The sequence below is a fragment of the Buteo buteo genome, chromosome 16 (assembly GCF_964188355.1).
Source record: "Buteo buteo chromosome 16, bButBut1.hap1.1, whole genome shotgun sequence".
Lineage (NCBI taxonomy): Eukaryota > Metazoa > Chordata > Aves > Accipitriformes > Accipitridae > Buteo > Buteo buteo.
This window is the reverse complement of record NC_134186.1, coordinates 21926029-21953656: the sequence shown is the minus strand read 5'-3', so window position 1 is coordinate 21953656 and position 27628 is coordinate 21926029. Positions and strand designations below refer to the sequence as shown.

The 27628-nt window shown below is 41.4% G+C and overlaps 1 protein-coding gene across 1 annotated transcript in view; it reads left to right on the top strand.

Moving 5' to 3' along the window:
* KIAA1549L (KIAA1549 like) overlaps positions 1 to 27628 on the top strand; it is a 140166-nt gene that overhangs the window by 61178 nt on the left and 51360 nt on the right. The window contains exons 3-12 of the mRNA XM_075048668.1: positions 5745 to 6092; positions 8928 to 9542; positions 10951 to 11063; positions 12566 to 12785; positions 13575 to 13708; positions 16109 to 16271; positions 19442 to 19501; positions 21085 to 21236; positions 22674 to 22845; positions 26242 to 26405. Coding sequence (XP_074904769.1) covers positions 5745 to 6092; positions 8928 to 9542; positions 10951 to 11063; positions 12566 to 12785; positions 13575 to 13708; positions 16109 to 16271; positions 19442 to 19501; positions 21085 to 21236; positions 22674 to 22845; positions 26242 to 26405 — 2141 coding nt within the window. The remainder of the gene's footprint in view (positions 1 to 5744; positions 6093 to 8927; positions 9543 to 10950; positions 11064 to 12565; positions 12786 to 13574; positions 13709 to 16108; positions 16272 to 19441; positions 19502 to 21084; positions 21237 to 22673; positions 22846 to 26241; positions 26406 to 27628) is intronic.

Genomic DNA, 27628 nt, shown 5'->3' with positions numbered 1-27628 from the left:
TTTTAGGAAACTCAGAAGTGGCTTAGATAATGTGCTTGTTGATGCTATCATCATACTGTGTAACCTTAATATTCTTCAACAGAAGTAAATTGCATAACCCTGTGAGTAGAGGGGGGCCTTTTTCCAGGGGTGTAACAGAGATTCTTTTTCTGTTTATTTCCCTATCACATCCCTTATCAGTCACATCTGACCTTTGATCACTCAGTCTTTCATGGTAAAACAATGATAAGCAGGAAACTTCATGCTTGTGAGAAGGTAAAAAAATATGCGTTTTTTGATATACTAGTGGCATTGTTTTTAAGGTGCAGTGCAGCCTTAGGATAGTGCTATCTATAACTGGGTAGACTGGGGTAAAGTGGTAAATGGTGTCTCTCAACAGCACTTATCTTGTAAGTAGATTGTTATTTTTTATATAAGTTTGTAAGTAATTGTGTTTCTCACAAGCTGATTTTTTTTTTTTTTTAAAGTTTTTAAGTTATTTTTGGAATTGCTTTGCCTTAGAGCTGATTGATTTAGACCTGTATAAAATCCGGATTGCTTTTGTAATTTAATGTTTGGATTTCCACCATCCTTTAGATGGCTATAGTTACTCTTATATAAATACTACTGTATTATTAAAATTTAGACTTTACAATAGTTAATAGCATTAGGGAATTATTTTTAGTAAATTTTTTTTTGTCTTGGAAATTAATAATTAAAGCAAATTAATTTGAAAACTGAAATCCTGCCTTCAATATGCTGAAGGTTATGAAAAGAGTATCTATCTTTATATATAATGGGAAGATGTCTTGGTCAGTCATACAATAAAATTTCCAAATGTCTTCTTTATCAGCTTCACTCTTAAATGTTACTAACCCAGATGATCTGTGAGTAATGAAATGGAAGTCAAGACAACAAAAATCTTCTGTTGTTGAAGATGCCTTTGAGTTGATATTTTGTAATGGCTCAGAAGTGGCAAAACAGTATTTCTCTGCTGCCATGACAATGCGGGAAACTCCGGGTAGTCGTTGTGTTTCCTTTGGGACAGTTGTAGGCTGTTGTTCAGCTGAGGTTCTCAAACTTTTTTTTTTTTTTTTTTAGCCTTTTTGTGGAGGGAAATGTTTGAATCCCAACTGTTGTGGGATTTTTATTGGTTGGTTTGTTTTGGTTTTGTTGTGGGTTTGGTTTTTTAATTCAGTTGGAGCTGAATTCATTTTGTGAGCGTGTTAACAAACAGATACTCATCTACCCTGAGAGGAGCTCTGCTGTTGGGGTCTTACAGCCTTCTCCGTGGCTGCTCCTCTTGCCGGTTGCCTGCCAGCAGGCAGGCAGGGCAGACCAGAGAATATGTGCTGTGGCACCCGCAGAACGCTCGTGTTGCTCATTATAGGTCTTTGCGTTATTATGGCGTAAAGCAAACAGGACCATGGTTTCAAATGTTAGCAGGACAGATAAGCAATTTGATCTCTTCATACACCGCACTGGTGCATCCTCACCTCAAGTACTGTGCGCAATTTGGGGCACCTCGATATAAGAAGGACATCAAACTATTAGAGTGTGTCCAGAGTATGGGGTGAAAGGCCTCGAGGGCAAGACTTAGGAGGAGCAGCTGAGGTCACTTGGTTTGTGCAGTTTGGAGAAGAGAAGGCTGAGGGGTGACCTGACCTCAATCTACAACTTCCTCAACAGACGCAATGGAGGGGGAGGTGCTGATCTCCTCTCTCTGGTGACCAGCGATAGGACACGAGGAAATGGAATGAAGCTGTGTCAGGGGAAGTTCAGATTGGACCTCAGGAAAGGTTCTTTACTGAGAGGGTGATCAGTCATTGGAACAGGCTCCCCAGGGAAATGGTCATGGCACCAACCCTGTCAGAGTTCAAGGACCGTCTGGACGATGCCTTTAGTCTATCATTTAGTTTTAGGTAGTCCTGCGAGGAGCAGGGAGTTGGACTTGATGTTCCGTATAGGTCTCTTCCAGCCTGAGATTTCCTATGATTCTATGAACTATAGATCTTATGGGCATGGCAAATAGACAGGCATTTTCATTAGCCACTACTTTTTTCCAGGGGAGATTTCCTTACCAACTAGTTTTCTCACTAGAAATAACCAAACCTGTCTGAAGAATAACATGCAACTGCCCCTGCTCCTGAGACACCACAGAAGTTGGACAATAAGTGAGACCTCTTGCTCCAGAGGTGCATAATCAATTATCCTTTTTTACTGTCACACATTAATTAGACGTATGCGTCACCTTCAACCTTTGGACAGGCACAGGGTGTCTATGCTAATGTGCTATCCCTTTTACTTTATTAGGGGGGGGAGAGGGGAGATGTTGGTCTTCCTCTTGGTCGCCTCTGTGCTCCTCTTTGGACCCTGTTACTCCTTTAGGTGTGCACAAAAGGGCTTAGAAATTAGAAAGCTGTGATTTTCTCTAAACTGGATCAATGTTTAACTTCCTGCTGTGGCATATAGATGTTCCTCATTATTGCAAATGGAAAGATCCCTAATCAATGATGGTTGTTGTAATGAGGTTACTGCTAAATGGGTTTTAGGATTGTTGGAGGTGGTGGTTAGTCAATAGCCTGAAGTATGAAAGAACAGGTGATCTTGAGACATGAGAAACAGCTAGTGGTATGTACAAGCAGTGGCTCAGTCCACAATGCATGCCAGGTGGAGTTCTCATTGTGACTTTCGCGTTGATTTGAATTGGTTGTCTTTTTTCATCAAGTGTTTTCAGCTGTTGATAGATGTAGAAGTGATATATTTTCCCATGTCTGCCCCTTTTCCATGATACCGTCTTGATTTGCCCAGTATGTGATAAGCATCTGTAGTTGTTGATATCCTACCAATCCTCAAGCAAAGAGTACGTACTTCAATTTAAACTCCATGTGTTGGGATGATAATTTTGCCTTTTACATGCTGCGTCCAGTTACTACCAGGATGTTGAATTTATGGCAAAAGTTTGAAATAGCTACTGAAGGTCAGTATCTTTCTGTAAAGGTAGATTCAAAGAAAAATTGCTGCAGTGGAATGCCAGCATTGTATATCGGTTGCAGAATATTGTATCATTTTTTTTAAACCTTCAGTAACTCAAGAGCTTTACTTCATTAATGGACATAAACAGAAAAATTGCCAGTTGGTATGGGTGGAAGAAACAAGAACTGAAGGACTAAAATTAAGCAGTGGTTAGAGGACATTTTTATTCAGTGTTTTATCTTCTTTGTACTATTTGAGCTTTTCTTTACTTCTTGTTAAAATGTGGTAACATCAATTCAATGCTTTTTTAAGGTTTTTATTGTCTCTCTGTTTGTAATCATTCTCATTAAACCAAAGCGTGAAGAAATATGAGGAATGGTGCAGACTGTGTGCGGATTGATGTTGACAGATTTTGCTGTTTTAGAAAGCAAGAAAACACTGACTTGTTTAATTCCCCTTTAGGACACGCCTTCACTAAGTGCTAGAAAAAATCCCATGTGAAAGCTTTGCATTCACTTTTCAGTACGGCTTTTCAGTTCAGAGGTGAAACAAGACAGTTTGAGGTGTAACAGATCAGGTAGTGATGACTTCATCAGCTGAGATGACCTCACATAAATTTAAACTGTAGGTTGCCTAAGGCCTGATTTTGCAAAGCACATCATCTAGTTCTAAATTTCAAGCATATGTTTGAATTCGTTCTAGTTGAGCAAAATACACATCATCTTCTTTCCTACCTTCTGTTAAAAAGCTGCCTGACTGTAATGGGGAAGGAAAAGCCACCAAAACACAGCCTAAATCATGGTGTTCCTCCCACTGTATGGTGGAGCATGTACAATATCAGAGATCAGGCCACACCAGTCGTTTAGTTCTCCAGTCCCCGAATGACACATCAGCAGCCGTGGCGCAAATACAAAAGCATTACTTCTGTGCTGCAAACCTCTGCTGGTGGGTCAGGTTCCCCGGTGGACTCTGCAGCCTCCTGTCCACCCTGCTCATCTTCTGGTGTGGCTTCATAAAGGCTGACTGGGCTTCCCCTTAGCCTGCTTCTCTCTCGTTGCTGGAGGTAGCCCCGTGTCTGCCTACCTTTGCTTTTCTCTAAAATGCTAGTGTGTGAGTTAACCTGTGTTAAGGGAAAGGTCTGGGGACCTTTTTCGTTGCTAGGAGGGCAGAGCTCTGTTCTGTTACCCATCCTGGAGCTGTTCCCCTAAAACAAATTGCTTCTGGATTCTATATTCATTCTTGCATTTCAGGGGAAGAAAGATAACACTGGCCATTCTTCACCATGGCTTAATAAAGCTCTTAAACACGGCCATAAAAGGGAAGATCTGTGGTTGGTTGGTTTGGGGCTTTTTGTGGGTGTTTTTTTTGTTTGTTTGTTTTCTTTTTTGTTTTGTTGTTTTTGTTGTTGGTTTGGGTTTTTTGTAGAGTGAAAATGCCATGCTGAACGTAATTCCAGCATGTTCCTTTGAATGCATGCAGGAGCCTGAAGGAGCTCTAATCATCTGCGTTGGCCTGCGCATATGGATGATGGGCGGTGTGGCACAAGGGTATCACAAGAAAGAAATTTAGCTTTAAAAAAGCGCAGCGTGACCCATTTTCCTCTTCTGCGCTGTATGTTGTTCTGCTGCTGGCTCCTGTTTGTGTGGGCTGATCCCCTTTGGTGCTGTTGGCTCTGACTGTTGGGTTCATTGGTGGCTGGAACTAACGTCCAGCCCATTTTATAATCATGTATCTCAAGGTCTGCCTCTGCTTACTCTTCCACGCCATTACGCTGGAGTTATTCACAGGGGGATGGAGGAGGTTGGCATCCTCTGTGTCTGATCCAGATGCGCTGCAGTTGGAGGGCAGGGACTAGCTCCTTATTGTGCCTCATTAGCTATGCAAGGGGACACAGCTTGGCATGGTAGCAAGTGCCAGTACTGAGTTTTGATCTGTTATCTCGGCGGAGGGGAGGGTAAAAAAAACCCCAAAAACTTAAATTTTACTCTTGAGTTAATCTTAATCTTTAAATTAGTAAGAATGTGAGATTTCCCATGCTACGATTTTAGAATAACAGTAATCATTTTAAGAAAACAAAGCCAAGGAACATTATGGTGTTGAATGTAGAGTAAACTGGTGTTTGAAATGACGTGTTGTACATCTGCACATATTAAAAAAGGAGTTTAATTTCCTAATTTGTTTTGGATCTTGCCCCCCTTTCCTCATGTTCATCCCTGTTTTATTTTCTTCCTTTTGTGTCTATAATTGCATGCATTATTAGAACTGGCAAGATGAGCACCTCCAGATGCATCCTGCAGGAACCCAGCCAATGCTGACTCTATTCCCATGTCAGACTGCATGCCAAGTCAGTGAAGCTTGGTTGTCAAAATCTATTCCCTTTCTACGCTGCTTCTAAGCCCATCTTCTCAAATAATATTTTGACACAGGGTGACTGCTGATACCCTCAAAAATTGTCCCAAGCTTAAGAAGGTGTATTTTAGTATGTTGAACCATAGTAGTTAAAAGTAGTATTTTGAAATAGTATGCTCTAGGAAGCTTTCCTTATTCCTCTGTCAGGTGAAATGACTTGAGGGGTTTGTAATCTGTCACACTGTACCTTCCACTGTTTTTTGTGGTGTGGGTTGTTTTTTTTTAATTTATCTGATTTTTTTTATGCCCTTTGACTACAAAAAAAAATAAATCACTGATTTTACTAAATATAATGCATTTTGCATCGTGATTTTTTTGCACCAAGACAACTCCTCTTCACTTTGGGGAAGATTATACTCATTTTACTTATTATTTTACAGGTATCAGGCAACAGCATATCAACGTTGCTCCTTCTACAGGATCTTTTCCTAATTGGAGATCTATACTATCACCAACACGGCCTTCCACAGAAACGAAGACTTCCTCAGTAGCTGATATTTCCATGGGACAGACTTTGGAGAATGCAAACTTGCTTCAGATGATAAAAACAACACTGACTGGCACGCGTACCAGGACTTTGGATCAAACTCATCTGTCGGCCACCCTTTATCAAGGCAGTGGAAGCAGTGCACCCCAGGAACCCGCTGAAGTTTCAGCTGAGTCACCTCTGAGGTCATCATCTCAAGATGCAGATGAAACAGCTGCTGTATCAGGTTTGCCTCAACTCGGTATGTTTGCCACATTGTCCACTACACCATCCGTGACACATTCGAGTACAGCTGTGCCATTTCAGCTAATACCATTAGAAACACCTTCCATTTCAAAAGCAAGCACATCAGGATCAGACATGCTTGCTACTGTTCCATCACCATCATTCTCCTCATTGGTAATTCAGTCACCTCATACCATTAACTTTTCGAAACCAGCTGTACTGCCCATCAAAGTGCCTTTGTCTGCAGATCCTGAAGGTTTCTTCAACACAGATTCAGCCAGCTCACAGGTTAGTGAAAGCAGAAATAGTCCTCTAAGCACGGTCACTGTAGTACATTCCAGTACGGTGAATCACAGAAAGGGTCCCGAGTTGTTTATGGCTACCATGCCTTTCAGTCTCTTTGGATCGACAGGAGTGCATTTCACAGAAATAGGGGGGAAAGGGTCTCCTTCAGAAAGGACCTCTTTTTTGTCTCTATACTCTGATATTTCTGTGTCAAAAACATATCAGTCTTCCCTGCCAGTAACTTCCAGAAGCCTGTCACAGTTTCCTAACGAGAGTATGTATAATGTATCTTCCACTGGAGTAAAACCAAACAGTCAGCCATTTAAGGCAGCACTGCCTGACAGGAACAGTGGTATCACTCCTCTGTCATCACCAGTTTTTCAGGATAAATCAGAGGTTCCTACATCAGTCTTCTATCCTGTGGGTACTTCACATCTAATACCCCCAACGAGTCATCCTCAGTATTCCACAGCCCTAACTAATTGCACTACAGGCTCTACCACTGCACCTTTCTTGTCATCAGCTCCTGAGAGCCTAGCTGATGTCTCCAGCTCAGCAGAGAGCACGTCTTCCCTTTCATTGCCAAAATTACTTATTCCAGATGCAAAGCATGCTCGCAATGCAGTGCTGCCTGTACGAGCGTTTAGAAGCGAAACAGATTTTCTCTTTAGCCATGCAACATGCTCCTCTTCAACAAGCACCAGGTCTCCCTTGCTAACTGAGACAAATGACGCCTTTACTAGGATAACACACAGAAACAGTCCCAGTGCAGCAGCAGCTGATGAGGATATTTTGCAAATCCCTCTGACTGTTTCCTTGCAGCACTCAGTGGCGGCTCTGAATCAGACTTTTGCACAAGACCCGACGGAGGGAGCTTATCTGGCAAACAGCGGGCGATTGCCAACTGCTGCCACACGTACTCTCCCAACTTCTGATGGCCTTCCCGTGGCAAGAACAGCTCGACAGCTTTTCACAAGAGGGGTGAAAGCAAAGACATCCATGAGCTTTAATGCTAATACTGTTCTGCCTTATGGATCTCAGCTTTCTGAAGTTTCTCCAGATATCCAAACCAGTAAACTCCCCAAAGGATCAAAGATACTAGGCACTGTTTTGGAAACGGCCATGACTAGTCCTGATCTAGCTGCAGTGTCGTTAATTACTTCCACTACAGGCCTTTCAAAACCTGAACCTATCACAAATACTTCTGCTACTGATATCTTTGTGACTGAACATCTTCCACCTGGAGATGCAGAAAGTCCAGATGTAACCGCAAATGAAGACAGAAATATGCAAGTACCCGCTGTTGTGACCCCACATGCAGAGTATTCCCCTCCAAGAGCTTTAAATCATTTTACTTCTGATCAGACTTCACGTTCGGTTGATAGAAAGCCACTCGCCTCTGTCGTGGCTCCAGTGTGGGGGACGCTGCCATCGCTCGTTTCCATGACAACGGTGATGGACAGCCAGGGCTCCAGCTTTTCCAGGATTTCTAATGCAGACGCTGAAGGCAATTTAGATCCTGTCAGCTCTCCTGAAGTCGCAACTTCGGCTTCTACAGTGACCAAGACAGCATTGCTGTCGTCAGCTGGCATTAGTATTCCTGCAGTAAAAACGTTGGTCAAAATGGCAATAAGAGAAGTTCCTCCAAGTACTTCTCCATTGGAAACCGAGTACAATGCACCATACTCAGTAGTTTCAAGTCTGCAAAAGAAAAGTAATACAAATAAGCAGGCACTCTTCTCCACCCCTTCAGCAAACTATACATATGCAAACTCTAGTCAAAATGTTTCAAATTCGCCCTTCACTGGAATGAAGTCGACTAGTTTTGCAGCGTTTGATGTAGATGCATTTGCACTGAAAACATCTCCTGCTCAGCATTCATCCCTTGCTCCCACTTTGACAGTGCCTGACCCCCTGCAAAAAAAGCATGGAAGCACAGCTGAAAATGCTGCTAATTTCTTTACTGTTGGAGACATTAATATCAGTGTCCACTATGAAGCACCTCTCCCTTTACGTGTGCCTTCTATTAATCATACAGGTGCTTTCCCTAGCTCTTTGGAATCACAAACAACTGATGCTGGAAAGATTACTTTACTGACAAAAACCTTAGGCACAACACCAGTGTTGGCTTTTCAGCTCACTGACAACTTGACTCTTTCAGCCAGCGATGAAAACAGTGCCATCCACAGCATACTGCCAACCGAGTACACCTCTCCCGTAATGAAGCCTTCTAGCTCAACTCTCTTGCAGAGTTTTATTGCAGAAGATGACATCGGTTCTGGAAATTTGCCAGAGTTTGCAGATAACCAATTAGAGTCCTCTGGTTATTTGGTTACAGCTGATAAAAATCCAGCTACCTTTAGTGTGGAGGAGTGGGACACAAGTGCTACAAGACGTAGTCTAGTTCCCAGTAATATATCTAATAAAGCTACCAAGGGCATCCCATTGCAAACCCCTACCACCAGTGCTCCGCAGTCAGTCATCATAACTTCTGTCCATACATCACCAGCACAACTAACTTCTCCTTCTTTGTCAACAACCAACTTTACCCATTCTGTCATTACAGTGTTATCTGGAGTATCTTCTGGTGCAATACCTACAGTAGGAACTTCAGAAGCAAAACCACTAACAAGAAAATCATCTCCAGCTTCACCAGTGCCAGCTTCTTCCTTCTTTTCTCTAGGCACTGAAAACACACCTTTGCCATCTGTGATGGCTTTAAGCACACCAATACTGACACTAACAAAAAATAACACTGCCACAAACTTGACATTGGATCTAAGCTCAGTAGGAACACGTACAGATTTCCCTTTTGCAACAAGAAACACAACTGCATCACCCCTGGACATGACAGCTATGCTCATAACCCCTAAAAGCAGCACGGTCACAGCTTCCACACTTGCACCCACAGCACATGTACCAAGGCAGATAGAAACAACAGTAACTGACACCCAGAAGTTCCCAAGCTCAGAAATCACCAAAACGTCAACCCCGTATCCACTGACAATTACAGCAGCTTTGACATCTATTACAGCATCAGCGAAAACAACTAGGCTTCCCCCTACTCCAGTGGAAAACATCTCTGCTCCTCCCGAAACCACAGCAGCAGCCGCTTTCGCTAACATGACAGCAGCTCCTCCCCTGGATTGCCGGCTCTCCAGGAACCTTATGGTTAAAACAGGTACGTGGGGCCGCTGAATTTGCCGAAAGGACCTCGCTTGTCTGTGAGGGGCTACTGGTGAGGAGTGGGAAATACGCTCAAGTGGCAAAGAATGTGGGGGCATTAGTGATTCATCTGGGGATGAGGCTGCGGCACTGACAAACCAGACAGATAAAAGCAGGGGTGCTAGGTAGGAATGGCGTTGGCTTTATATGTAGCTTGGGTTTTACAATGGATGTATAATGAAGTAGCGAGACCAGGTGCTCTGAAGTTCAGTGGGTCACTGCAGGGTTCCAGCAGAACCACCAGTGTGGAGGGACAACCCCGTACGACGTGACAGTTTGGTCTCTGCTTTGCAGTAAGGCGTCTGTTCCGCTGAAGACGACAGTGCAGTAACCTGCCTCAGTCTTTGGCCCTGTTTGCATAGGGATACCTAATTCTGGTTTTATATGAACACCTAATTCTATCATTAAAGATTCATTTGAAAATAACGCCTAGTATTTAGAGTTGCATGCTTCAAAATGGGAGGATTTTGAGCTTTCTATGTGAACAGTACCACTTTAGCTGTTTTTTTCACGGACAGCTTTTTCTTAGCTGTAAGAACTCTAAACTAAAGGGGTCTGGAGACCAGGCTTCACACAGACTTCTTATGGTAGCACAGCACAGCACCAGAAGATGTGTGTATCTTGGAGATCTCAGCAAAGAAGAATAGCTACATAAAAGGGTTTATGACCTTGTATAGACCTGACTGATACTGGGGACAATGAAGTAAGCAGCTTTTGGACCTAATATGTGTTCAGTAGCTGCTGAATATGTATATCAGTAGCATGATGAGTACAACAACTATTTCTAAAGATACAAGTAGCTTGTACATAGTATATGATTGAAAGTACTTAAGTGCAGCTATAAAACTCTTTCTGCAAATTGTAAGAGAAAAAGAAAAAGCTAGTGATCATGTTAATAAAGAAAGTGTACAGACACTTCCTAAATGGAAAATAATTGTAGTAGTAAAGTAACACATTTCTTTGTTTATTTAACTCTGGCCATGAAGGTATGAGGCACACATCCTTTACCTAGGCCTGCCTGTGCAGCACCAGCTGAGTCCCCTGGGAACGCTGCACCAGTCTGTCCGCAGGCAATCGCGTGGCGTCATACCTCACTCGGAAAGGCAGCGTGGCAAAGACTTGTTGTTGTTGCTAAAGAAATTGCATTTGTTAGACCTCACTCTGGAAACAATGGGCTATTGCCCTGGGATGAATAGGGAACTCGGGAACACTGCTGAGTCCCTGCAGTTCATGCTGCTTTTGGAACTGCTGCAAATCCTAGCTGCTTTGATGATCTCCGCCCAGCTAGCCCAACGTAAAACAAAAAAAGCAAACGGTAGCATAGTAATGTCTCAAACCAACATGCGGCTTTTGTTGTTCCACAGTTCTGTTTCTGAACACAAGGAGGATGCTGATCAGCAGTCCCTTCAAGGAGAGTGTGAGAAAAGGGCTCAACCAAGTGCTGAGACAAGCGTTCAACCAAAACGTCAGTGCTCAGGTAAGCGTGCTTGGCTTGCCTGCGTGATCTCCCACCAAGAGAATCCCAGCTGGCTGCAGCTCCAGTGGTGTTTCTGGATGCAGAAAGCCTCTTGGAGGGGAGCACCGGGCTTTTCCTATGGAAAGCAGGCATAGGTGGCACCCGCTCTGGGCTCTAAAAATGTAAGGACCTCTCCAAAGCTTTTACCACTTGATTTGATGAAGTAGAAGGGAGAAATGCAAATTTCTTTGTGGTGTGTTCTGGGAAACTACTACTGACAGCAGTTTCCTCCTCCCCCTGCAGCTCAGGAATGACTCCTGTTCACAATCAGCCAAGTGCTGCTGTGGTCAGCCTGGATAAATTGCAAGAGCAGAGCTGGTAAATAGGGTGTCACGGCTGTCAGTCCGCTCCCCGGTTTGAAAACCCAGTACCTGACAAGCGCGGTTCCACAGGGACGAAAATCCCGAGCGGGGAGAAAGCACATTTTATTGAAAATAAATGAGGGAGTTGTGTTCATCACTTCACAGCTAAATTACATGAACCTCTGCATTGCTGCATGTAAGAGCAGGTTTAGGTGGTTTGCTGGGGCACTCTTCTCTGCAACGTGGGTTCCCGTGCACTCAGGCAGGGGTTTGGGCTGAGTCCAAGGTTGTTATGTGTTATACTCACCAAGCCACTGGGAAGGAAAAAAGTATTTTTGCTCAAAATAGAGGGCGTAAGGTTGACTTTTGTCCCCACGCTCTATTGCTGCAAGTTTGGATGATGTTAGTTGGTTTGGGAATTGTATATTTCTGAGACTCAGCAGCAGCAATGAAAACTGTCAGGTTTAGTCCCCCACCTTCTTGTAAACCTGAGGGAAGCTGCCTTTTTCTAACAGATGAAACCAGCTAAAACTTAGCGTGGAGGACCAGTTCCAAGGCTTACATTTTTTGGAAAATAATACAGAATTTCGAGGCAAACTCAACTCATATTTTGGCTTAGTGCGTTCATTCTTGTGGTTTGTCATTTCCACTCATATAGGTGATGGCTTAGCCATCCGGGACAGTGCAGGAAAATAGTATAGAAGAGACGGTTGAGGTTGAAGAATCAAATATTGGAAACTTCTGTCTTTCAAAAATCTGTCTCCAAACATGCAATGAGAGACACATGCACAAAGTCAGTGAAATTCAGGTATGAAGTAGGAGCTGGAAGTTCTCTGGATTCTCTGTATTTTCACATTCATAAGTAAAATGTCCCAGTAGCTATACGTGAATGAAGCCCCAGCCTAAATTAGAGGTATGTGAGCTGTGGTAGCAATACTGCACTGCTTCAATTCGGAGCACGTTTTGCATGGGCTGGGTCTAAAGCTCCCTGAGCAATTCTGCTAATACTACGTCTGATATGACACTAACTGATCCTGTAGGGTTTATAGGGGATTACAGGATAAAAACTCTGCAAGGGAGCTATATTCGGGATGAGAAATCCCATCAAATAGTGGTTGAACCGCAAACAGCAGCAACAAAATGTTTCCCTGTGTGTTTTAGGTTGAAATCCTGGAGCAATCGAATAATGTAACAGTCGGTTACTACGTTACACGGGGCAGACTGGTTTTTATGCCAGCTGCTGTAATCGAAAGGCTTCTCGCGTACGGCATCAGCAACGCTACGGCAGACATAAAGCAGCACGTCCCGCATCTCCAGTCGGTGGCGGCCCTGGCCGTGCCGTGGAAGCCCCTTCCCGCGTACCACTTCCAGCTGAAAACCGGTGAGCGAGGTCCGGCCCGCCGGCGTTTGATTTAAGACTTGGCGTTTGATTAAATGGACTTTAATCGACGGGTTGTGCAGTGACCTGTGTGTTTCTTTTGAGGAGACCCGATGAGAAACATGACTATATGATGTATATACATCTTGTTCTGGCTGGACCCGTTGGATTTGGGCTGGGTCCCAGCTGTCGGAGCCAGGGTCGCTGTTTAACCTCTCTGCACTGTAGCAAGCATCAGGGCAGAGCAGTTGCAGTGCAGCAGAACAGCATAAGCTACAAGAGGGCAGTGTGCTGTAAAACAACGTATTCAATTGTAAAAAGATTTCTTATGTCTGTGCTTACATATTTATATACACAGACTTTTTGCAATTAGCCAGTTGAGTACATTTTTCCTACCACAAACAGAAAGAGAATCAATATTATGATTGATTATGTCTTGCAAGAGCAAATGAAGATTGAAGAGTATAACGTGCGTTTTAGAATGATTTCACTTACTGCCCGGCTCTGAGTAAGTGTATGTACAGTGAACTGGTCTTACCATCTTACATATCACTGCAGAAACAATCTCCATTTGTTTGTGGAGACGATCAGCTCTAATAATGCAATTTAATTCTTACATTTTGTCTTAGTTAAGGCTAGTTTAGTGCAGTGCTTGAGTGACATAAACTGATCTTATGTGGCATTTTTTTCACCTGCTTAATTTGTAAATTGATCATTTTGCTGCCAGGCATTACAGGAGTTATGCAACCGAGAATATTTTGTCCACGTACAAATACATTGTTCCTTTTCCAGAGCTGCAGTTTGTGGGTCAAACAGACAATATCCAGTCATGCAAGTTTGTTCAGACCATGGAGCAACGGTTACAGAGAGCATTTCAGGATGCTGAAAGAAAGGTCTTAAACACCAGCAACAACTTAACAGTTCAGGTACGGCATTGTGTGCTTTGCCAGCACCTGTTGCCAAACTCTCTGGGTTATTCTTTGCTATTTGTATGCTTGTATTTCAACATAACGCCTTTGGTAGCCACTAAGGAAGTAAGTTTATGCTTTCGTCTGAATTGTTTTATGTATTGCAGGATGACTTATAAATGCGTGATTTATAGAAGACTGTTGCTGTTATTTTCATGAATTTGAGTTTTACGGTTTGTGGTTAAATTATTTAAGTGAAATTCAAATAAATATATACAAATATTCTTCCAAATTTATATTTTTACTGAATATGTTATTCTGATACATTAGTTGCTTTTGGTGAGGCTATTTGGGTATGTAGATAGTGACATGCGCAGCTGTTTGTAAGATCTGAACTAATGGAATATATTTCCTTTTTTTTTTTGTTGTGCATTCCAGTTCCCTACACGCAGACCCAAATTCACTATTAAGGGACTGAATTTTTCAGACCTTTATATGTACAGTGGGCCAACACCCTTATGCTCTGTGCCATACTTAAGGAATAAAAAAATTATCCTCTGGGCGATACTATGATATGTATTTGACTTATGATAAAACTCTGTGTATGGACTTGTGCTCCTTGGAATAGTTGGTATGTAGCTTACCAGAAGGAGAAAATTGGTCATCAGAGCTCTGCTTAGTACTTTGGTACTGTTTCTTGTGAGCTTGCGTTCAAACCGGAGGAGCTCAGAGAGGCACAAAAGCGTATGGCAAGAGATTACCTCCTGCAGTGGGTAAAGTGATTATCAAGTTTTTCAATAGCTGGACCTGGGATGCTGAGGGGAACTTCATCGTGTCTAATTTGCTCACACCAGAAGTGGCGGATCCCACAAAGCACCTAGGCAATTTTGTAAAGAGCTCTAGAAGGCGGCAGTAGCTGTGGGTTTTGTGGGTATTGCCAATTTAGGAAGCAATAGGATGGAGGCCTTGGAGGCAAGATATAAACTGGGAAGTAAGAGGCTCAAGGGTGTGATCTTCAACATAAATTTTTCTGAAATTATTCCAGTACCATGTAAAGGACTAAGTGCAACAGAAAATAGTACAAGGGTTTTAGATTAGCTACAAACTGAGGAACAGTTCTGGAGCAGATGGAGCTGATTCAGAAAAGGTGTTGCTGCACTACAAGAGTAGAGGGAAGGGCAGCAAGATGGGTAAAAGGCATGAAACAACTTCCATGCAAGGAGAAATTAAATCGGCCATGGTTCTCCAACCATGAGTGGTGTAATGAATCAGGAGTGATCATCTGGAGTTTCCCATAACAGAACTACTCAGGTTTAAAAAAAAAGAAGAATCCTTCCACACAGTGGGTAATAAGATCTCGAAGATGTCCAGATGTAACTGGAGAAAGAGTATGGAAGTTATAAAAAGCAATTGGCCAAACACATAGAATAATAAGTCATCAACCCTTTTTAAACCCAAGCATATGATTTATGGCTGAAACCATAGCTGTGGGCTAACCTTACACTGCAGAAAAGAGTCCTCTCCTCTTGCTCTGTGCGTGTTCTCCAACCCTGAGCAGATGTTCCCACCCATTTGCAAGTGGACGTCGGCTAGGGAGACCTTTGGTCTGACCTTGAACTCTTCTTCTGATACTTTTATTATACCATGTTTTATGTTTTTACTTAGTGATCCAAATCATAAAAATGGGGTATTTAAATAACATCAACGAATGCTGAATGCTGTCGGCCCTACCTACAGTATCAGTAGCCAAAAAACATCCTAGGGCATGAATTTTCTGAGAAAACCTGTTTTTTCCATTTTTGCCCCACCTTTGCCTGTTTGCTTCCTGCATAACACTGGTGTTTGAGGATCTGATCCAGTACTCACTGAACAGAATTGGTCCTTAAACACAGTCATCAGATTTGGGCTCAGGAAGAAACTGGTGTAGAGCTAAAGTGGGGAGGAGAGCAGGTAATCAGATGATGCTAGGAATGGAAGAGACATTATATTCCTTTATTTCACATGGAAAAGGTGTAGGTCTAGATAACTGCACTAGGGAGACAGCAAAGAGAGCAAGACATACAGGCCTAATTCCTCTGCAATAAACACTGAACATTTTTTCTGATAAGCATCCTCTTCCTCATCACACATTTCCTGGTAAAAACAGAGAGAAGTATTTTCAGTCCTGACTGCAGCTTTTCTGCCTGCTGCTGTCCTCCAGTAACTCTGCATGTGCTAAAGTAGGAATTAAAGTATCACATAAGTAGAGTTTTACACAATCATGTTGAGTGAGCTGTATCTAATTCATTGTTCAAGTTAATGTTTCTCCAGTTTGCACTGCACTGGTTTGGTTGTTTTTTTGTTGTGTTTTTTTTTTTTTTTTTTCTTTTAAACTGAGCTGAAGCGCAGCTGCACATTATTTCTTTACCTCTGTTTCAGATTTTGAACACCTCCAATGTGTCCCAAGCTGTCACTCTGTTTTATGTAGTGAACAATCAAAGCACAACTCTAAATGGCACTATTTCCAGCAACCTTCTTAATCAGCTGTCAGCTGAGCTGGTGGGTTTCTACCTAACCTACCCACCTCTTACCATTGCAGAATGTAAGTATGCACTTCCCAGCGCGTAGCTCCTTAAGATTAGCCAGTGTCAGGCTTTTGCTTTGCAAACACCATGAGCTTTGTTGTCAAGCCCACAGACTGCAGGTGGTTTTGGTGCCTCCTTTTTAAACTGTTTTTTTGGTTTAAAAAAAAAAAAAAAGAAGAGGGGGGATTAGGTGGGAGGGGTTCTGTGTTCAGTGTTCACTTCGGCTGCTAGAAACACTGGCAGATAATTAAGAAAACCACATGTATGCTGTCATTAATTAAAAAAAATGCCTGTGCCAGGTTCCAAACAAAATAAAATTGTAGTTTTATATAAAACAAAACACAGAATGTCCCCAATTCTCTGTTTCAGGAAAACTTAGTGCAGCACGTGAAGTTCATCTTCAGCCTGCTACAGTGGAAGCCTCTGCCCCGGTGCTTGCTGCAGTGGCAGGGCTGGGTAGCACACTGTGAGTGTGTGTTTGGGTAGTGAGTGAGCTCTGTCCACGCGTCTCCATTTAAAAAGTTGTTGGTGTATTTGCTGAACTTCATCCTCAGTTTAAAATGTGGTCTAAGCACTTTAGCATCAATAATTTGCTTGTGTTTCAATTGTTACAAAGAATCAGAGGTACGGAGAGCCAGAGAAAGTTGTGTGTCTGGGCAGCCTGTGTGGCATACGTGCTCTCTGAGTCTGCATGCTAATTTCCTTAAAATGAATAAAGGGACAAGACATTTGATTGTGGGGATTTCTGTTTAATCTGCTTGTTAAACTTGGTGTGTGAAATTAAGCTCACTGTAGAGCCGGGTTATCCGTTCAGTGGAGGAAATCAGTGTTCACTGGAAGTGAGAGGAGACAGGGACACACCGGGTACGTCAGTGCGTGGTGCTGGACTCTGCTTAAGGAAGAGCAGGTCTCGGCTGATCTCGCTGTGTGTAAATCTTCAAGGTGCTTGTTAAATTTGAAATACTGTGCTCAAATACCGCTAAAGTTCTACTTAAGCTTCTGGTACCTATCAAACTCACTGCTAAGGCTAAGCCAGTGATGGAGCAGTTTGTAATTTTTCATTTCACAAGTATTGAAATAATTGGGCACGTAAGGATAGAGCTGAATATGTCTTTATGATCAGAACACTGAACTGAGTGGCTTCCTAGTTTTAGGTAACATTATTAAGGTGCTTGTTCATTTTCTGATTCGAAGAACCAGGCTGCTGGAAAGCGGGCACTGGGGAAAACACAAGTTCCCTTTTTTTTGTCAGTCCATTTTATTTGCTGACAGCACAACCGCAGAGTAATTATCTTGTGCAATTCTTTATCAGTTACTTGCACAACGAGCATGCTGCTGTTTGTGGGGTACGTGGTCACTCTCGGGTGCGAGGCAATCAGGAATCACAGCTAACTCCGGTGATTGTGCAAATCCTTGAAAAAGAAGGAGCGTGTGTTATTCTTGAGGCGTTACTTACCTAAATCAGGTATTTGCAAACAAGTAGGTGAAACTGCCTGATGATGAGTTCTTGCACTGCGCTGGTGCGCTTTTGAGTCAGGCTTTCCGTTCACAGGGTAAGAGACACGTCTCCGGGTACGCTTACTTTTCCAGCAAGTCTTTCCACAGGGAAGGGGAGGTGGAGGGAGGCTGTCGACAAAGGGTGTGCTTGGGGACCTAGAAAGGGATGGAGACCATTCATCATGAGACAGGCTGCTTCCTTTTTGTGGCTGGCGGGTGAGCCTGTCCAAACAGTGCCCTGCGGGCAGGACTTGTCTTCATGGGGTACCCAGGAGCACAAGGAGAAAGCCTGAGGAAGTTTTGAGGATGGCTGCACTCCGTTCAAGTGTTTGACCTCCAAAATAGGCCTGTTGCATAGGAAAAGGATTATGGTGCTTCCCACAAAGGCAATACAGGGGTATGCTTGGTAGTCAGGAGCTGTGAAAGCCATTTGTCATGCAGTAAGAGTCTCATGTGGTATTGCAGTTCTCTGCCAATCCCTGCACATGATGAACTGACCTGATAAAGTCTTTAGCTAGTGCTCCTTTAACAACTAATAGCTTATATTTCATTTTGGAGCTCTTGGTTTTATTCTCAGCACAGCAGGTATACTGCAAACTCATGAACTTAATGTGCACAGAGTGTTTATGGCTTCAGACTGATAGTGTGTCTTGTGAAAATGTTTACTTTGAAAAGTGTTTGATGCTTATTCATGTGGCAGTGTAGTTTCAGTTTATCAAACAAATATTGCGGCTGTTCTCAGAGCGTGTTATTTCCCAGTAGGCTCCGGCGGCTCCTCCAGAGCCTTTGCAGTCTGTCATGGAAATGCACAGCTTGGGACACGCTGTGAAATCCCTCCTCAAAAGCAGTTACTGTGCGTAATCAGATCCTTTACAATGTTTACTGTTTCAAGCCACTGAAGTTTAAAAATCACGTAACTCGATAGCAGTGTATCAACATGCAAAGTGTGGAGATTTTCTGAATTAAGTTCCAAGTATTAATGCTTTCCCTGTTGCATAAATCTATTGAAAAAATGCTGAGCTGTATAATGAATTAGCAGCATATTGGACTTTACAGTCTGATGCGCTTTGGAGATGGAAAAGCTAACAAAAGGCATCAAAACGGCAAACATCAGTTTCTCACAGATGTAAACACATATGGTGGTAATACCTTAAATGGTGCAGAGTGAGAGAGCGAGTACCACACTCTAAGGCATGTTCACAGTTTCGTTAGTCTCGTTTGTAATTCATGTGGAACTGCACTCTGTGATTGGTAGAAGCTGATCCTGGTTTAATATTCTTTTAGGTTAAAATTGTGGTCTGGATTAAGTAAGGATTAAATCACAGAATCATCATAGAATCTAATCTTGTTTTCCCCAGGGGATTACTCGCAGAGAGAAGGCAGTAGAAATGTATATAACATAGACACATGTGTATTCCCTATCATTTTTAGTAATGGGCAGTCCTGTACCAGCCAGTATTTTGGCAACAGAAGATGTATGTTCTGCTTTGTAGGGCAGTGCTTGTACTGTTTACACTTGATGTCCTTTTTCAGACAGAAGAGAAATTGTAACCCTGAAAATTATGCCTCTAGAACTCCTCCTGGACCATATTTCAATTTTATTTATCACTGTCTGGTTAACCAGTTTTGGGACATATAACATGTAGGATGTTGGAATATTATGACATAATTTCAACTTTTATTTTTAAAGCTTTGGAGTATCCAAACCTTGATGTCTCAGAGTCAACTAGAGACTACTGGGTGATAACAGGTACTTCTTAATCTCCTTCCCTCCTCCATGCACTTCAGATAATAATTTTTAGTGCTCGTTTATACAAACGCATCGGTGCAGTCATTTTACGCAGAAATAAGTGTCTGCCCACTGAACCTTCCTGTTGCATTCAGCTGGGCAAATGTATTTACAATTACTCTGGGGCATAACTGTGATTTGTCATCTTGAACAGAGACGTCTCCTGCGTACAACGCCCGCCTCAGAATTTATGCCACTTTCATTTAAGCACTTCTGAGAACAGCATTAACTTCTCAGAGCTTTAAAACACAAACAGGCTTTCCCCCCCCTCCCTTGGACTTGAATTTAAATCTGAAATTAAAAGAGGCTTGTAGACGTAACCCAGGAAGAAAGATGATCTTTTAAACCTAGGAAATTTTTTACGATTTGTTGACTGTCTGGGTCCAGGAATTTTTGCATCTTTCACCTGAAGCATTAAGCATATAACTTTCTGTTGGTGGAAAAGACAGTGCAGAGAAGGCTATTAGGCTTCAAAACACTTGTTTTACCACAGTCATTTCACTGGTATCACATTCTGATTCACAATTGTTTTGACTTCAGAAGTGATAACTGGGCAAAAAAGGAACCCTTTTCCCCAGACATCTTTGAGTGAGTAGATACCAAAGCCTTTCTCATCAGTGTGTCTGTACCCAGAGTTGTTTAATGCTCAGGAGAGCAAGAGAAAAGGAGTCTGACACGAAACAGATCAAATTCTACACTCTGCTTCCCAAAGCAGTGTGATTTGGTACCTGTTATATCTATTCATAATTTTGACACAAAAAATAAATTTATGCAGAGATCATGGTCCTCTGAAGGGAGCGATACAGCCCCTCCCGATTTGGAGCCCATGAACCCAATACACCATTTCTTGCCTTTGTGCATGTACTGCAATGGAGTATTATTGACATTACAATGGAAACACGGTTTTCAAAAAAAATCACGGTGATCCCAAAAGATTTTTTTAAATACTGTTGAAAAATCATACATATGTATGAATTAAATTAGCATGCGGTATCACTTTTTTGAACTTTATGTAAATTCAATATGTTTTTAATTTTACATTCATTTATACTTAGGAAATGTTTATTCAGCTTTCAGTGCTCTCAAACGTAGGATATTTTGTTTCAAACCAAGTTGTACAAAATCCTAACTTCAGATTTCAAAACTGCTAGATGAAAAACTGTGGTTTAGTCAACAGCAGGAGCATCTGGCGAGAAGCATGAAACCAGGCAGCTCTCAAATGGGTTTTAACTTGCTTTTTACATTGAAGTTCATATATTAGGTGCTTCCTGCAGCCATTTTGGTAAACTGAAGGCCTAAGAATGTTTTTGGAGGATTTTATTCTCTGAAACATCGTTGACATTATCCGAGAAGAACAGTGCAGGGGCTGAAACAGAAGCACGTCATATCCCCACTGGGAATTGCTGAGGGGGTGTAACAGTGTCCAGCTATTTCTCCTCTGAGCTAGTTAGTACACGCCTGTCCCAAACTGCCCTGCAGACCACGTGTTACTTTGTCTGTCCACGTGAGGTGTGCTGATATGTGATTTTTGTCCATTCCCACAGTTATTCAAGGGGTTGATATTGCATTACTGGGACTGAACAACCAGAGCTTTGCAAGATTAATGGAGCAGCGTTTGGCTCCACTGTTTATGATGTCCCACCAGCAAGGAAGACGATTCAAACGTGCCACTACTGTGGGCAGCTACACTGTGCAGGTGGTCAATGCGACATCGGTTGCACCTAGATATGTGTTGAAAAAAGGGCTTTGCATGTGTCCTACCTCAATTTGTGTAAAAGGAAAAAAAAAAAAGTTCATCTGGGTTGAGATTTCCTGTCTTTTTTCATGAATATCAAAGCAGTGAGTGCAAAATGCACAGGTTTCTTTGTCTGCAGTCAGCCATGTTTGCGTGCCTCTCATCTAGAATTTATCATTAGTTAATCAGTGTTAATAAATATTTTCTCTTTGGTTGCTATGAGGATTGGTACAAAGTACGTATTTCAGCATAAAGTCTCGTATTCAGTATAATGAAGAATTCAAGGCTTTTGTTCATAAAAACCTAGGCCTTCCTTTCCTATGTAACTCAATAAAGCTAGAACTTCTTTTTTCTTTTTGTTCAAAAAAAAAAAGTATGAAACAGTCTTTATACATGATCAGTCATCAGAGCATGTGGCCACAGATTACATTATTTAGTAGAGATTTCAGTCCTGAGTAACTTATTAATCATCTTGCATTTAACAACATTTCCCATTCAGTATTTTGAAATTATCATATTTTGTTTTCTTACTGATTTAGAGAACTGATGCTAGTTGTGGGGGATTCAAAGAGGATCTGTCTTCAAAAATTGCATGACAAGTTATTGCTTTTTTTTTAAATTACATGATGTTTTTCAAAAATTGCTTGTTGTGAGATTTAAAACCAAATTACTACTTTTCTTGTTTGCCCACAATTCTGTGTGTTTTCCCACTGAAATAATTTAAAAGAAGGAACAGGTTTTTACGTGCCCAAAGTATGAAACTTTGTAATATTTTCCATGAAAACATGACATATTTTATTCCCAAACATAATGGAGAAGAATCACCAAACTCCTTTTTCCTCTCATCGTTAGAGGTGTTTGACACTTCCTCTACTCTCAGGAAAGACAGAGGTACAATGCAAAAATTCTGCCGGTATTCTGCAGAATAAAATGGAAAGAGCATGGTTCTCTTTATTGTCAGCCTAGGATCAAAAATAATGAGTAGAGAAATAAAATGTGAGGGAATTTTTCAACTGCAATATGCCAGTAAAGTATAATAATCAATATTAGGAGAGATTTTAAGCATTCCCTCCTTACAGAGGACTGTAATGTCCAAACATTTGATCCTTTCCTCCTTTTTACTGCATGCTTTTCTTGGTATAGGATTTTACCTTAGGATTATGTTTAAAATTTTTTAAGAAGGCAGTCAGTCCTCACTAATCTTAATAGCCTAGGCTATGAAGGGGAGAAGCTCTGATCCTGTGAGAATATTTGCACGGAGCTTATGCTTATACGGGGTCTTGAAGGACTTCCCTGTGTGCACTGCCTTCGAGTAGCTCCTGGCAGGTTTTGTAATGGTATAATATAAACACAGTTTATTAATCTTTCTCTCTCTTTATTTTTTTTTTTCCCTGAAAGATGGTAAAAATCCAACGTATTCCAGGACCCAAGGAGCCAGCTGAACTGACATACTATACTTTATACAACGGGAAACCTTTGCTGGGCACTGCGGCTGCCAAAATTTTGAGTACTGTTGACTCCCAGCGGATGGCCCTGACCCTAGGTTATGTTATTCAAGTTCAAGCTGATCGTAAGAGTTCTTTTAAAAATTCTCTGGTTTAGTCCTTTGTGAAAACACCAGTGTAGGTATGGGGAACCTCCATTGATCATACAGAGAAATTTCAGCTGCACCTTTCTGAGCAGCTGCTTAAGTCAGGCTGCTCTTTTTCCTGTGGAAGACAGACTAATCTTTTATCATAGTAAATCAAAGCTATATACCAACTGTTATTTAGCTGATCACTGTAAACTCTATTATACAACTAATTTTACACACATACAACTCTACAAACTGAACAATTTTATGGAACTGTAAAGTCAGAATTAATTCTGATGCTAATGAAACCATGACTGCTGGAGCTAAGTTGCTATTTAAATAACTTGACCCAAAATACAATGTGGGGCTATAAAGACGTCCCTTATTTTTGACTTGTTCAAAATAATATAGATTATTTATCTCTCAAAGGGACTTTTTTTTTTTAAAGAATCATTTTCACCAGGAATTTTGTAAAGTGCACCTCATGGTTCTTAAAGATATTCTTTAGACACAAATCAGAAAAGTGCAGTTGAACAGAACTACTTGTGTGTGTGGCCAGTTTTCAGATTCAAGATATGGTAGTATCATTCAGAATAATGTGGCCAAAATAGTAATCCATTCTCGAAAAGTAAAGTGTTTTATATTTTCTAAGACTTGCATCAGTTCCTGAGTGATTGTGGGCACAGGTGTTTTGTTAAAAAAAGGTTTTTTGGATATTCCTGTATAACTGACCCACAGTCATAAACCTGTGGCGGAGCTTGGAGGCTTTTCTGTGCAATAGCAGCTTAATGTATGAATTGATGCCTTTAGCTAACTGAATGTCTCCACTTTGCCAAGGTATTTATCCAGATGGAATTAAAATTATACAGTGGACTTCTGTACTGGATCTCCTTACTGGCTAAACGGCATATAAAATGGGACTCCCTGGTGCCATTATTTCTGCCTGAGGGCGCAGTGATACTGAAATAATTACATGTAATGGTGATAGGAAAAGAAGGGACCACTGTAATAAGTAATTGATGTATCATCCATAAACATATGATTGAGTTAGAAGACTAAAGTATGACATAATTTCCAGAGAATGCACTATATACTGTACCTGATCCTTGATTTGATCATGGTCTGTTACTGACTTTAATTGGACTGAAACCAGGCATCTCCATTCCTGCTTCCATGAAGTCTACCATTTAAATTTTAAATTACTTTGTTTTCCATGAGACTATTTCTTTAATGTAATTTTTACTAAAGCAGCCCTAGATAATACATAGCAATTTCCTAGCTCTTTGTGCAGTTTTGTGATTTATGTGAGTATTTAGGTAATTATGACATCTGCTGCTCATCATCTAACTTTGTACTTCCATGGTCTGATAAGGCAGCCTCGTTCATCTGTAGATTTTTATACTAGTTAAATATGGACAGAATACTGTAAGAAGAGAATATACAGAAATTGAAATTATGACCCCGGGTAACTGAGATTCTGAAGCTAGGGTATTTGAAGTATAGGAGGTAGTTCTAGCTCTATACCTTATTATGGAAAAACATCCATTTCTTTCCTTTTGGACATGGTATTTGTAGCCTGTCTTTGTATTCCCAAAGAAAATACTCTGTGTGCATTTCATTTTTACTCATTCTAATTTCTGTTATAGCAGAATGAAAAGTTCTGTACCAAAATGCAGTAAGAAAACACATCTACCCTCAGGAGCTTGTGGTTTGGTTAGACAAGACAGATGAATAATAAAAAATATGGATGTTCCTGTTTTATAAGTGAGGGACTGAGTTACAGCAAAATGAAAGGCTTGCTTCAAAATCTACTGAAGTCTTATTGAGTTGAATGAACCATGGATTGACTTAAGGTCACATTGGAAGCTGGTAACTGAATTAAAGATGTAAACCAGGATTCCTGAATGTCTGTCCTATTAGCCATAAGGTCATAGTTTCCTCTGGATTCCCTGGAAAGGATAAGTATAATTTTTCAACAATTGTTTGCTGCTCCCACAACAGCAGTCTATAATTAAAGTTACTGTTATCTGATAAAATTCAGATTCAGTTTTCCTCCCCACAGCCCTTTCGTCCCCAAGCTAAATGTCAAAGTTAATAATTAAGAATTATGCAAGTCCATTGAAAAGTGAACCTTGAAAGTCTTCAACCTGGCTTTTTGGACAGTCTTTAAGCATGAGGTTACTGTTACACTCTGTGCAAGATATGTACCTAATGGCACTACTCCTACGTCACCCAACAAACTACACTGACTTTGCAAAAAGTTGTAGATCTACAAAGAAAATAGGCTCAAGCTTCAGACAGCCTTTCAGCTGGCTTTCATAACTGCAGTTGAACAAGATGGTATGCATTTGAAGTCTGATCCTGAAAGATGCTGAGTGCCTCTGACAGCTAGTAAGCTCAATGACATTTGAAAGCACTAGTCCCCTAGGAAATGGGAAAGGCTGCTTTACGCTGGTATTCTCACAATTGCCTGTCCACGCCAGCAACCAGTGGCACTGGAAAATAAATAGAGATAGCACGGTGAAGTCCACAAAATATTTCACTAAAACAAAATTCAGCTTTGTAAGGAGATTGTCTGGTGTTTTTCCAGAAAGAAATGAAATGAGACAGCTGGGGATGTGTCACAGGAGGATCTCTTATGTGTATACAAGTTGAAGGTTCATACTAAGAGACTTTATTCTGATAAAAGGGAATCTAAAATGTTTTAGCATCACTGCATTTCTGAAATGTACCCTTTTCCTGGTGCCATTGTTATTAAAACTGCAAGTAGCTCTTTCCAACCTCATCATTTCTCCTCTTTCAGAAATGATGGATTCATTTTGACCTTAACTATGATAAAGTATTTCTAGAGCACAAGGGAGGAATTTTCTTATTCCCTATTGATATCAATAATAACTATTAGTGTGCTTAGCTTCGTTGGTTTTGAAAAAGCTCTACTCGTTTACTCTTGCTGAGCCAGTAAGACTTTGATACCAGGTATGGGCTCCATGTGTATACTTTTAACACACATGCTACCTTACTATAAGCTGTTATTGTGTGTGAAAAATAATTATGGGTGTATTACTTGCACCTTTTTTTTTTATTCTGTAAAGGAACCATTGGAATGATATCTAATATAGCATTGACTTGGGAGTTGATGGCTGCTTTTGCATATAACTGATGTTATATGTAACATATAACTAAGAGAAGAGAGCCCAGGGATTTGTGAATTGAACAGTGTTGCTGAGTCTTTTTTTTTTTTTTTACTTAAGCAATACAAAGGTATAGCTAGATTACTAACAATCCTTTTATACTAATTATTATATGGAGACAGCTGGAGACTGTGTTGGAAGCAATTCAAATCTTGTGTTTGCACAGTGAGACTTACCGATGCTGGTTTGCAATTTTCTGTAGCGGTGGTGAAGAACCCCCCAAACAACCTGTGGATCATTGCAGCGGTGCTGGCTCCCATTGCTGTGGTTACAGTTATCATCATCATCATCACAGCGGTTCTGTGCAGAAAGAACAAGAACGACTTCAAACCAGACACCATGATGAACCTGCCTCAGAGAGCTAAAGTGAGTGACCGAGCTCTAGACCCAAGACGTCCGTTTGCGTTCTGAGGCTTTACCTGTGTTTCTCTGCGAGGTGTAGTTGAAGGATGTTTGGAATTGAAATGACTGTTACTTACAGCTTGGGTCTTTGCACTTCTTCTCTGTCCTTGACACCACCAGTCACAGCGATCACCCCTCCGTTTTACTCGGGACCCATCACCTTCCATCACAGCCCGTCCCTTGCCACAGCGGTAGCAGTTACGCGGTGACGCGAGGCCCTGAGCCGTTAGGGCTGCGTAGGCCTTGCTCAGGGCGGTCGCTGCCCTCGTGAAGTAGAGGAGCTGGGGTGTTGGGCCTAGGCCTCGTCAGCAGCACGTCTCCACCTGACTGCTAATCCAGAAAAGACGTTCTTTGAATTTTTTTCAGAAAACTTATCCCACTGCTGTTTTCCTTTTAGATGTTTTGCACTTTCTGATTTAGTTGTGGATACTGTTGGTTAGGTTCAAACAATTATATTTTCCTTAAAGTTACTAACCTCTATCAATTCCAAGATGGTTTTTTTTCCAAATCAAATGCGTTCCTGGTTTGATTCTCTAACAGAAAAATGTCACAGAATACTGATTTGCCTCCTTAGTGAAAAAAGTCTGCCTTCTGAATGCCTCTGTTAAATGGCTCTTCAACAGGGCCGCTCAAGGTTAGGAGTTTTGAGCCCACAGAGCCTGTGTGTAAGTCATACTGTTCCTTCGCCCTTTTAGCTGGCTTTGGTTTTCACCGCTGGCACGGGATTGAAATGATAAATTTTCTCTTTGGTTTCTTAATGCTACAGGCAGCAGGATTATTGTGATTTCAGCTCTGTTGCTTCTGCTGAAAAATGTCGATTGGAGGGAGAGTTGAAGGCAGGCATGATGCATATGACAGCTCTTTTCTCCTCATCTTAGGTTAGTTGCAGATGGGTGCAGCTGGTGCCAGCTGGAAAAAGACATTTGTATCAAAAGTGATGTGAAAAAGACATTTCCATTTTGGTTCCAGTACGCTCATCTATTTATCTGGTGTTATCAAACTAGTATTAAGACTAGATTTGCAAAAGTGAAACAAGCAATATCACAAACACAAACAAAAATTAATACCACTGCAGTGATGTCATATAATGTCCCATTGAAACCTCTAAAATGCAAATCATGCCTTATTAGTGGCTGTTGCAAATACTGTGGACCACTTGATTCTTCTTATATGTAATCTTAGTCCCA